At 39.9% G+C, this 12,179-nt stretch overlaps 1 protein-coding gene across 2 annotated transcripts in view; it reads right to left on the bottom strand.

Moving 5' to 3' along the window:
* The window catches only part of zdhhc2 (zDHHC palmitoyltransferase 2), a 106,429-nt gene that overhangs the window by 45,332 nt on the left and 48,918 nt on the right, over positions 1-12,179 (bottom strand). For both annotated transcript variants that reach the window (XM_043690199.2, XM_043690209.2), the window contains exons 4-5: positions 9,076-9,196; positions 1,733-1,802 (exon numbers count right to left, since the gene is read on the bottom strand). In XM_043690199.2, coding sequence (XP_043546134.1) covers positions 1,733-1,802; positions 9,076-9,196 — 191 coding nt within the window. The remainder of the gene's footprint in view (positions 1-1,732; positions 1,803-9,075; positions 9,197-12,179) is intronic.

Genomic DNA, 12,179 nt, shown 5'->3' with positions numbered 1-12,179 from the left:
GATGAAGCAGATTAAGATGGTTGGGCCCAGGACACTACCCTGAGGAACTTGTGTAGAGATGTTCTGGAGCTGAGTTGGCTGACCTCCTACAACCATAAGCATCTTCCTATGTTCCATGTGTGACTCCAATCAGTACAGAGTTTGCTGCCTGATCCCATTGATTTCAGTTTTGCTAGAGCTCCTTGAAGCCACACTCAGTCGAATGCAGCCTTAATGTCAAGGGCTGTCACTGTCACCTCACCTCTGGAATTCAACTCAGTTAGGTGTTGCAGTAAAAGTCTTTGAATTTATGAGGAATCCCATGAAACCAGTTGCCACTGACTGGTGAGTTGCACTGAGAGTAGGGATGGAAAAGGCACAAGCAGACTCAGTTAAACAAAATGGGAGCTCAGGGACAAACACAGAAAATAGGAGGCTTGAAGAAAGTAGCTATCTATGAAAAGCTGGAATTGTGCTTATGAAGAAGCCCTGGAGTGCAGATTTTGGAGATCGGGGGAGTGTGGACCAAGGACAGGAGGATGATTGATTAGAACAGGAGACACTGAGGCATTCCATGACATAATGGCTCGAAATGGCTTTTCAAGAGGAATTAGTGAAAGTGAAGAACTGTAATCACTTGTAAATTTTAATGAGATTTGATGACCCATGTTTTTAATGTCTTGGGGGATTACTGAGAAATGCCTGCGAATTGTCTGGATAGCTTTTGCTATCTTGATGTGCACTGTGGGCTTTCGATCACAGGTTATTATCCATATTTATCATGTGGTAATTACGGGCATTATAATTAAGTTGTACACATATGGTGGGTGGCATTACTGACCTAACTTGTAAAGTTATTATGAATTAACAACTGGAATAAATGGCACATGTCATATCTAACTATAAGACCAGGTAAAATACAGACAAAATAAAAATGAAAGAAAATAATTGGTTTAACTGTAACTATCAAAATGCCGAACAATTACTACCAATTGACTGTTCCAATATAGTAACATCCCATAAACACATCCTTGGCAAAGGCAAATTCAGTAAAATAGAGTGTCTTGCACCCAATGCTAGCAACAGGAAAAGAACCATAGCTTTTACCAAACCCTGTCAAAACCCTACTTTTATATTAGTTAGAGGCAAGTGTAAGGTGCTACATTCCAGATATGATTGGATTGGTCAAACTACTAGGCTTTAGTAAAACACACTTCAGTTTTACCCTACAGATAAAATACGTACAAAAAAGAATTGGCATAACTTTAACTCTATCAAAATACTTCACAAAATAATATATTGTTTAACTACTAGTCATCAACTGTTCCAACATAGCAGCATCCCATAAACACATCCTTGGCAAAGGTAAATTCAGCAAAACATTTTCCCTCATTGCTCTAGTCCAGGAGAAAGGAAAAATCAAAAGCATGAATCTAGCAGCAGAGAGAGAGTTTGAGCTTTTGCAGCAACAGAAAGATAGCTGTATCTAGCAGCTTCAGCTGTAAATTTAAAAAGTAATTAGGGAAAGGCCACAAAAAAACTGAATAAATATGAACTGCACAGACTTGAAAAGGCTATTGAGAAAAAGATTTAATAATATTCTTATAATACTGAGATTATTCAGTGTTTCCTCGAAGAGCAGTGTACATTCAACCACATATGATAATGTTTATGAAATGTCACAGACAACTGTCAAGTTAAAACTACAAAAGAAGAAACTGAAATTTAGAAATGTTATAAAATGAATGCTTACTTGTCACAGACTGAGCAGTGGTGACAACGATCTGGCTTCACAAGTTGGCATCTGTCACAGTATCGAATTGCTTTGAAAATAAAGCTACATATAAGAACAAAAATCTTGGCAAAGCTAGACATTTGTTAAAAACATGTTAATCCCAACTCATTATCTTTCCTTCATCTCATCTTTTTGAAACTCGAAATAAGATAGTATCATTCTTATTCTACATAAACAGGTATCTACCATTTAAAGTACAGTCTAATAACATTTCTATTTGAGTGAAATGGTAAATTAGGGGATAAAAACAAATGAAAGAACGGCAGAAGAAACCCCAGAAATTGCAGGAAAAACTCAGCAGGTCTGGCAGCAGCTGTGGAGAGAAATCAGTTAACATTTCATGTTCAGTGTCTAGTTCTGAAGAAGGGTCACTGCATCTGAAATGTTAACACGGATCACTCTCCACAGATGCTGCCAGACCTGCTGCGTTTTTCCAGCCATTTCTGTTTTTGTTGGTAAATTAGGGGCATGTCCTGAATAGAACTGACGCTATTTTGTTTCAGGATAGTCACTGAGCATGCTCAGTAAAAGCAAGCTGTTGCTTACTCTCTCTTTCTCTGACCATCTTGCTTTGCCGCTTCTCTCTCCGACCTTCTCACTCACTATTTCCTGAGCGGGACAGGCGGAGTACGAAAGTCAAAAGCTAAGTTGAAAAAGTTATTAAGAGTAATTTATTAAAAGCTAGTAAGAGGACCTTTGGACCAATTATGCTCAAAGACTCCAATAAAGTTTTAATGTAAAAATTACAGATGCAACCCACCATTTCTTACTACCAAGTGATTTTCATTTAACACGTTTTTAATGATTATTCATTTTTAGGAATAAATGAGGAGTAGTTGCACCTGTTTATCCAATCTTTTACCAAATGAACTACCTCATTTACTCAAAAACATTAAATCAACCAAGACTTCATTAAAGTCTATTAACCTCCTCCATTAAAATAACAGAAGGGGGTTCATATAAACATATTGAGTATTTAAAATTATTCATACAATTTAAAACAACAGGAATAATTATAATACAAGCAATGAAATCCAGTCTTTCACAATTAAAAAAAAATGTAACCTATAATCACACAACACCAGGTTATAGTCCAATAAGTTGTGGAGTATAAGATCGTAAGACATAGAATTTATAGCAAACGTTTACAATGTGATGGAACTGAAATTATACATTGAAAAAGACCTGGATTGTTTGTTAAGTCTCTCATCTTTTAGAATGACCATGTTGGTTTCAGTTCTTTCATATGTAAATCCCAGAACTTTTTCAAAGTTACATTCTCAAGTGAACTTTGACAATAAGTGCCATGAAGGCCCAGATAATGCATTTAAGGTGTGAGGTGCCCTGTGTGAGGCTGTCTGTACCCCAGTGTTCAGACTAATTCTAATCTAAAAATTGATTTGAAGTTCAACTGGGGTGTACAAAGTTAAAAATCACACAACACCAGGTTATAGTCCAACAGGTTTAATTGGAAGCACTAGCTTCCAGAGTGCTGCTCGTTCATCAGGTGGTTGTGACAACCACCTGATGAATGAGCATCGCTCCGAAAGGTAGTGCTTCTAATTAAACCTATTTGACTATAACCTGGTGTTGTGTGATTTTTAATTTAATCTAAAAAAATGGATTTAGAGAATCTTACATGGATTAATGCAGTTTTTGAGCAAAATAAAATGTAATTCTGCAAGTACAAAATCACCCCACAAACTTATATCTGGGTGTATGTGTGGGGAGGGTGTGTGTGACAGTGAAAGAGCATGTGTATGTGTGTGACTGTGAGTGCAAAGGGGTAGAGGTCTGTGAGAGGGTGTGTGTATGTGTGAGAGTGTATGGGTGAGCGTATGAGAAAGAGCTTGTCTATCAGAGAGGATCTGCGTGTGTTTGTGTCTGTCTGTCTGTAGAAGTGTGTGTGTCTGTCTGTCTGTCTCTGTGTGTCTGTGTGTAGTGCAGTCACCTGTAATGGGACATGAACCTAAGGTCCCGGTTGAGGCTAACCCCACGGGTACTGACCTTGGCTAACAGCCTCTGCTCGGCCACTTTGCGTTGTTGCCTGTCCCGAAATCTGCCTTGGAGGATGGTCACCCAAAGGTCCGAGGTCGAATGTTCCAGACCACTGAAGTGTTCTCCGACTGAGAGGGAGCATTCCTCTCTATTGACCGTTGTGCGGTGTCTGAAGGGAACCCTGTCAGTTGCAGCTCCTGTCTATCTCCTGAGGAGGTCATTATGGTTTCTCGCTGAAACTGGCAGTTAATGAGTTGAGCACCATACCCTGTTCTTATGAGGGCATCCTTGAGTACTTAGTGCCAGTCACATTCCTCCTCATCTGAACAGATCCAGTGTACACATAGGGCTTGTCGGTGGGGGATGGCTGTTTTAATATGCTTTGGGTGGAAGCTGGAGAAGTGTAGCATCATGAGGTTAGTGGTAGAGTGAGGTGCTGAGGTGCCCATCCTTGAAAGAGATGCATATGCCCAAGAATAAGACATAAACTAGAGAGTAGTAGTAGTAGTCTGTGGTGAGTTTAATGGTGGGATGAAGCCTGTTGATATCACTGGGTAGTTGTTTCAGTGAGTCCTCGCTGTGTGTCCAGAGGAAAAAAATGTATTTGATATACCTGGTGTATAATGTTGGTTGGAGGTCCTGCATTGAGAAGAAGTCTTGTTTGAAGCTGTGCATGAAAATGTTGACATATTGGGGTGCAAATTTGGTTCCCATGGCTATTCCATGTGTCTGGATGAAGAACCGGTTGTCAAAGGTGAAATGTTGTGATCAAGGATAAAGCAGATAAGTTGTAGGATGGTTCTTGGAGATTGGCAGTTGTTGGTGTTGAGTACTGAGGCTGTTGCCGCAATACTGTCATTGTGGGAATGCTGGTGGAGAGTGCTGAAACGTCCACTGTGACGAGAAATGTTCCTGGTTCGACTCGTCTGTGGGTGCTGAGTTTCTGTAAGAAATCTGTAGTGTTGCGGCTGAAGCTAGTGGTCACCTGTACAATGGGTTCATCCCACCATCAAACTCACCACAGACTACTACTACTACTCTCTAGTTTATGTCTTATTCTTGGGCATATGCATCTCTTTCAAGGATGGGCACCTCAGCACCTCACTCTACCACTAACCTCATGATACTACACTTCTCCAGCTTCCACCCAAAGCATATTAAAACAGCCATCCCCCACCGACAAGCCCTATGTGTACACTGGATCCTAAGTCTGAACATGGACCGCTTCAGTATCTGAGAAGTTGCAAATGATGGAAGAAATGTCATAGATAAGCATCTGAGGATAGTTGAGTCCAGGACACCATCCAGAGGAAGTCCTGCAGAGATGTCCTGGAACTGAGATGACCGACCTCCAACAACTATAGCCATCTTCCAAAGTGCCAGCAGAGAGTTTGCTCCCTCACTCCCATTGTTTCCAGTTTTTCGAGGGCTCCTTGACGCCACATTCAGTAAAAGCAGCCTTCAACATAGCCAGAGAGGTTCTCACACAGAGTCCCATTGCCTGATAGGGAACGTAGGGAACTCTGAAGGACTGGATCCAAAGTCCTGATCAATGTGGTTAGTTCACGGGTGTGCTCTTTGGTCAGATCGGCCGGTAGCTGCCTGCAGTGTTCCTGGCTGTTCAGTTGTCGGTACAGTTCCTTGCAGTAATCTGTTCTATTCTGAATGACGATGGCTCCTTCTTTATCTGCTGCTTTGATGACAATGTTGTGATTGGTTTTGAGAGCACGGATGGCGTTGCGTTGTGATTTGGCGATATTCTGCTCAGCTTGTGGGTGTGGCTGATGAATCTGGCATTTATATATTCCTGATGGTTTGAGCATACGTGCCGAGTCCAGGGCAGAGGCCCTCCGGTAGGGTCCAAGTTGACTCCTTCTTTGGTCACTCCTCTATGGATTTCTGTGAAGACTGTTCCCGTTCCTCGGTGGGCTCATTGGGATCACTGCTGGTATCTTGAAAGAATTCCTGGAGTCTCATTCGTCTGATGAATTCCTCAATGTCTGCTGCAAGACCCATGGTGGTGGGGCAGAAATTGAGACCTCTCCTAAGAACTTCAATTTCTTCCAGTTGAAGGATGTGACCCAATAAGTTGATGATCGACTTCCCCACGATGATAACATTTTCCACTGTGGTGTCAGGGTAGGCCTGGCTACTGCTGGTGGTGATGCCAAGTTTCTCCGGTTTTACATATGAAAGAACTGAAACCAACATGGTCATTCTAAAAGATGAGAGACTTAACAAACAATCCAGGTCTTTTTCAATATATAATTTCAGTTACATCACACTGTAAACTTTTGCTATAATTTATGTGTCTTACGATCTTATACTCCACAACCACCTGATGAAGGAGCAGCACTCCAAAAGCTCATGCTTCCAAATAAATCTGTTGGACTATAACCTGGTGTTGTGAGATTTTTAAAATTGTACACCCCAGTCCAACATCAGCACCTCCAAATCGTAATCTGTAATGCATTACTTCATCACAAATAAGAACGGTTGCTATTATTGTAATATTTCTGTGTACATTTCATAGCTTTTCCCCCTCACATGTCCAAATGCTATAGTAACATCACAACAATTAAAACAAAAATCAATTTGTGTCATTTAATACATCATATAATAAAGTCACCATTTCTATCACAGGCTGTTATTAAAAATGTTAGACTAGACAGTCTTGTACCCTCCTAGACAGTGATATGGCACCACAACATGTGATGTTTTGGTACAAGGCTACCTGCCTCACCTTCAGCAACTCTCTCTGTTCCATGGAACAAGTGTACTCAGTATGTTATGTGTTTGCTGACATGCTTTCAAAGGCAGGCAGGCCAACCCGGGAAATGTTTCAACTTTTGTTAGCTTTCTCAAAGATGACAATCCAGCCTAAGTCATCTGACTAGATTCCCTACAGTGTGGAAACAGGCCCAACTAGTCCACACCAACCCTCCGAAGAGTAACCCACCAAGACCCATAAATCTGATAAAGACTAATGCAAATTAGATTTAGATAGATTACTCTATCTAAATCTAATTTGCATTAGTCTTTATCAGATTTATGGGTCTTGGTGGGTTACTCTTCGGAGGGTTGGTGTGGACTAGTTGGGCCTGTTTCCACACTGTAGGGAATCTAGTCAGATGACTTAGGCTGGATTGTCATCTTTGAGAAAGCTACTCCGAAGAGTAACCCACCAAGACCCATAAATCTGATAAAGACTAATGCAAATTAATCTGATAAAGTAACAGAGAGGGCTGATGGAGATAGTGCAGCAGGGATGTTGATTAAGATTTTGAAAGGTATTTGAAACATTGTCAAATAGCTATCTTTGATAAATAGAATAACAAGATATTAAAGGGTTAGTGATAACATTGATATGTAATAGGCTAAAGAGTAGGAGGCAAACAATAACAGCTGGAGAGAAGTATGCAATAGGATTACTGAGACCATTGCTTTTCTTATATAAATGACCTTCATACAGCAGGAACAATTTAGGCATTTGTGGATGATATAAAATTTGAGAATTTGGTAAGTTGTCTGGATAATAGACTTGATATCAGAGACAGACAGGTTAAATGGACAGATATGTGCCTACAGGTGAAGTGATAACTTTTGAGAGAAACGATGGAGAGGTAGAACAGTGCAATTACCAAGGGACTGAAAGAGTAGAAGGAAGTAGTCATCTCGAGTCAACAAGGTTGCAAACAAGAGTACTTTTTAAAGTGGGGAAATGAGAAAAAAACGGCAAACTCTTAACAAGTGTCTGATTAGGCTTTAATTTGAATATTGTCTACAATTCTGGGTACCACATACGTTAAAGACTAGCAGGAATGGGGGAGGTAGAAATTTTGGAGAAGGTGAGATTGTTCTACTTAGAGCATGGAAGAGGAGACTTCAAATCTTTAAGTGTCTTTGATAGACAAAGTTGGAAGAAATGCTTTTCTCTGGCAAGAGGGTCAATAAGCAGAGATATAGAATTAAATAACTGCCATTGAAGTGGCGTGGACTGAGGAGTATGGTTTGAAAACACAGCTAGTTGTTAAGATCTCATATTGTCTCTTATTGGAGATGGTCATTACTTTGCATTTGCGTGACTCAAACATTTATTGCCACCTGTCAGCCTAAGTCTGAACATGGACCGCTTCAGTATCTGAGAAGTTGCAAATGATGGAAGAAATGTCATAGATAAGCATCTGAGGATAGTTGAGTCCAGGACACCATCCAGAGGAAGTCCTGCAGAGATGTCCTGGAACTGAGATGACCGACCTCCAACAACTATAGCCATCTTCCAAAGTGCCAGCAGAGAGTTTGCTCCCTCACTCCCATTGTTTCCAGTTTTTCGAGGGCTCCTTGACGCCACATTCAGTAAAAGCAGCCTTGATGCAAAAGGCTGTTACTTGTACCTCAGCTCTGGAATTCAACATTTTTGCTCACGTTTAAACCAAAGCTGTAATAAGCATGGACAAATTCAGTGAGAAAAACATGAAATATGAAACGTTTTTTGTGACATGTTAAGCCAAGGATTATCACCTCATATAGTTGAGCCACATATTCCTGTGTTTGAGTGTACTGTGTGAACATCCTAATATATACTGCATATTAAAAACCAACAGTTGCAAACAGCTAGAGCTGAAGATGTAGAATTATAGAATCATACAACATAGAAACAGACCCTTTGGCCTGCCATGTCTGTACTGACCAATGAACACCAAACTACACTAATCCTATTAAAATGGCATATCTTTCCCCTGGTCCTTACCTTATGGTCAGTCACAAGATGTCATTTTTGACTTGTCAAAAACTGGCATCTCCAGTTCAGAACGTGCATTTTTGCAATTTGAAAAAAGAGAGATCAAGACTTCAGCACTGAGACAGAATTTATGAGTGTGCATTCTGAAATGCTGCAATCACAATAAGGACTTTCATTCCACAGGTATTTGAGTTGCAGGAATACCAAGAACACTGTAGTGACAATTTGGCACTTACATCAATAACATTCCCAACAAGGGAGCAGAAAATTACTGCAGACAGTTGTACTGAAATTGAAACATTAACTCTGTTTCTCACACCACAGATGCTGCCAGACCTGCTGAGTTTCTCCAGCATTTTCTGTGTTTGTAGCAGAAAATTGCTGAACAAATCTACCTAATAGGATTTGCACTTTGGCTAAGGAATGACCCTTCTGAATTGCTTTCTTTGCAGCCTTCAGTAGCAATCTCCCTTTCATCAGATCCTTTTTCTGGTTTCAATATACACTAAAACCTAAACTCAGCCACTAAGCTTTGCTGCTTACAACAGTACTTGCTATTTACCTCCAGATAAGGTTCTTGTGTAAATAGGTAACTCCTTAGCCATTCGTCTAAGGACTTCCTGTTGACCTTCACCTCGGTCCTCACGTTCAATTTGGTCTCGGTCCGTATATGACAGATGAAACTGTGGATATAGATAAAGGGAAAGAAAAACAAATGTGTTTAACATTAACCAGCAAGTGTTTTTGAAATTTTAATTCCTTTCAGCTCAGAATTCATTTAATGTGGGCCAGTTTGGACCATATCTACAATAGGTTAGCTTATGGTCTGAAACAGATAGTCTAAGAGATGTAATTATGAGTGACAGAATTGTAACTCTGAGAAATAGTTTTACGAGTTCAAAGTTCTTATTCAGATGCTCTCAACTTGCTCAACCATTGCGTCCCTATATCAACCTGGTTAATAATTGTGGTGGACTCCCACCAGGATTCACAGCTGAATAGCAAAATGTATAAAGAGAAAAAGCAGCTAACCAGGCGAGCTAGGTTACTAAAAAGAAAGTTTGGAAAATGGAATTTATTATTCATAATTTATTTCATTTCTTTAAGTTTTGAATGCTCCATCTCCTATAAAAACAATGTTGGAATTCAGAAACCTATTGGTATTCCTTGCGTCAATGAAATGCTATGGAAGTAATGAGAGAAAATATTATTTATGGCCACAGCCCATCTTTACCATCATTTTCAAACTGCCCACCTATATTTGAGGGACTATATTCAATGTTTGTGTCCAATGGAAACTTCCAAAGCAGTGGCAGTTTATTTGAATCTTGGAGAACAACCACTAATTATCTAAGAACAAGTAGAAACGTGAACAATCAAGCACCAGCATGACCCTATAGTTCCAGGAGAGTGGCTCACCTCTCAAACTGACTTGCTTGTTACCATTGTGTAATTTGTTATTTAATCCATAAGATTAATTGAGAGGTTTCCAATGGCCAATTCTGCTTGTGATCAATTACACCAGATTTTCAAATGTTAGATTTGTTGAGGGTTTTTATAAATTTTTTATTGGGTGGAATTGAGAGTTAATTTTGTGACTGGTAAGTGTAAGTGCTAATGACTGGTAGTTATGGGTTTGAATAGCATTCTTGTAAGTGATTCTTACACTCTCTGCACTTTTACTTCCTGCCTTTTTTTTTGTAAAATTACTTTATCTCCCTTGGAGGATTTTCATAGCTTTAAGTATTTTTGCTGTTCCATGGTTGCTTTTGATGTTCATCAGTAGCTGCTAGTATTGGGAATGATCAGCTTCAGCAGTAACTAGGGATAATGGGACCCAAAGCAACCTTTGGCTGCAACAACATTATTGTGTTCTGTCTGTGACCTGAATGTTTTTTTTTCTTTCCAGCCCATCTCTAACAGTTTTTGCAAACTTGGGTTTCTCCCCAGCTCATTTCCCTCATGTCACCCTGTTGCTCTCTCACTTCATCCCTGTGCTAAAAGCATTTATTACTTTATATTTGCATTTACCAATGTTTCATAATCATAAATCTCCATGAATGATGTGCACCTGCTGATGCTAGTCTTGCATGGAGGTGTTGCCTCCCTGGGGTAGGGTTAATTAAATCACCGAGAATATTTTGCTGGGTAAACGAAACAGCCAGAAACTGAACCCCACATCTGAACTGATGACATAAATGGGAAAAGGGTTGAGGTCCTAAAATTAGCTAACAAACAAGGGAAAAAGTTAAAGAGCAAGGACCTCATGGACAGTAAACATCACAATTCACCCATTGCCATTTTCAGTATTTCTAGGAGTTGTGAAGCATGACAACTAAAGAAAGGGAACATAAGGTAAGATTTCAAATTCCTTGGAGATTGGAACAAGTTCTGGAGTATGATGGACATATACAGGTGTTGAATTCACTTTAATGACAGGAATTTATTTTCTTGCAGACATTTAATAAGTGTTTTGGAGGAAGGTTTAAACTAATTTGGGAGGAAGAGGATTGCGATGAAAATTAATTTAAAAGGAGATAAAAGGAATATAATAGACTGACTGGAAGGCATAAACAGCATTAGAATAAAGACTCGTTCAGGAATAAGTTGAACCATTTTATGAGTGGAGTAAAATTGCAGAAAGAGGCAAGAACTTTGGAACAGTGACAATAAGGAACATAAAATCTCCAAGATCAATGTGGGAAATAATTACAGAAAACAAGGAATTCTTAAAATATATACAAAAGAGCATTCTTGGTTAATGTGTTTCCACCCTAATGAAGCTCTGGTTCTACGGGAAATTGAAGTGGGCAAGTGGAACATTGTTCAGTGGAATAGCATTTAGAAAAACTGTGATTATAATATCATTAGGCTTGGAGTAGAGTCATAGAGATGTACAGCACGGTAACAGACCCTTCGGTCCAACTTGTCCATGCTGAGCACATAGCCTAAATTAATCTAGTTCCATTTGCCAGCACTTGGCCCATATCTCTCTAAACCCTTCCTATTCATATACCCATCCAGATGCCTTTTAAATGTTGTAATTGTACAAGCCTCCACCACTTCCTCTGGCAGCTCATTCCATACACGCACCACCCTCTTTGTGAAAAGGTTGCTCCTTAGGTCTCTTTTATATCTTTCCCCTCTCACCCTAAACCTATGCCCTCTAGTTCTGGACTCCCCCACCCCAGGGAAAAGACTTTGTCTATTTATCCTATCCATGCCCCTCATGATTTTATAAACCGCTATAAGGTCACCCCTCAGATTCCGATGTTCTAGGGAAAACAGCCCTAGCCTATTCGACCTTTCCCTATAGCTCAAATCCTCCAACCCTGGCAACATCCTTGTAAATCTTTTCTGAACCCTTTCAAGTTTCACAACATCCTTCCTATTGTAGGGGAGACCAGAATTCCATGCAGTATTCCAAAAGTGGCCTAAACAATGTCCTGCACATCCACAACATGACTTCCCACCTCCTGTACTCAATACTCTGACCAATAAAGGAAAGCATACCAAACGCCTTCTTCGCTATCCTGTCTACCTGGGACTCCACATTTGAGGAGCTATGAACCTGGACTCCAAGGTCTCTTTGTTCAGCAACACTCTCCAGAGTCTTACCATTAATTATATAAGTACTGCTCTGATTTGCCTTATCAAAACACACCT

Source organism: Chiloscyllium plagiosum, unplaced genomic scaffold, assembly GCF_037043375.1.
Source record: "Chiloscyllium plagiosum isolate Xiang-an unplaced genomic scaffold, Cpla_swu_hap1 HiC_scaffold_1, whole genome shotgun sequence".
NCBI lineage: Eukaryota > Metazoa > Chordata > Chondrichthyes > Orectolobiformes > Hemiscylliidae > Chiloscyllium > Chiloscyllium plagiosum.
Note: the sequence above shows the minus strand (reverse complement) of the source record. Positions and strands in the feature narration are given on the sequence as shown.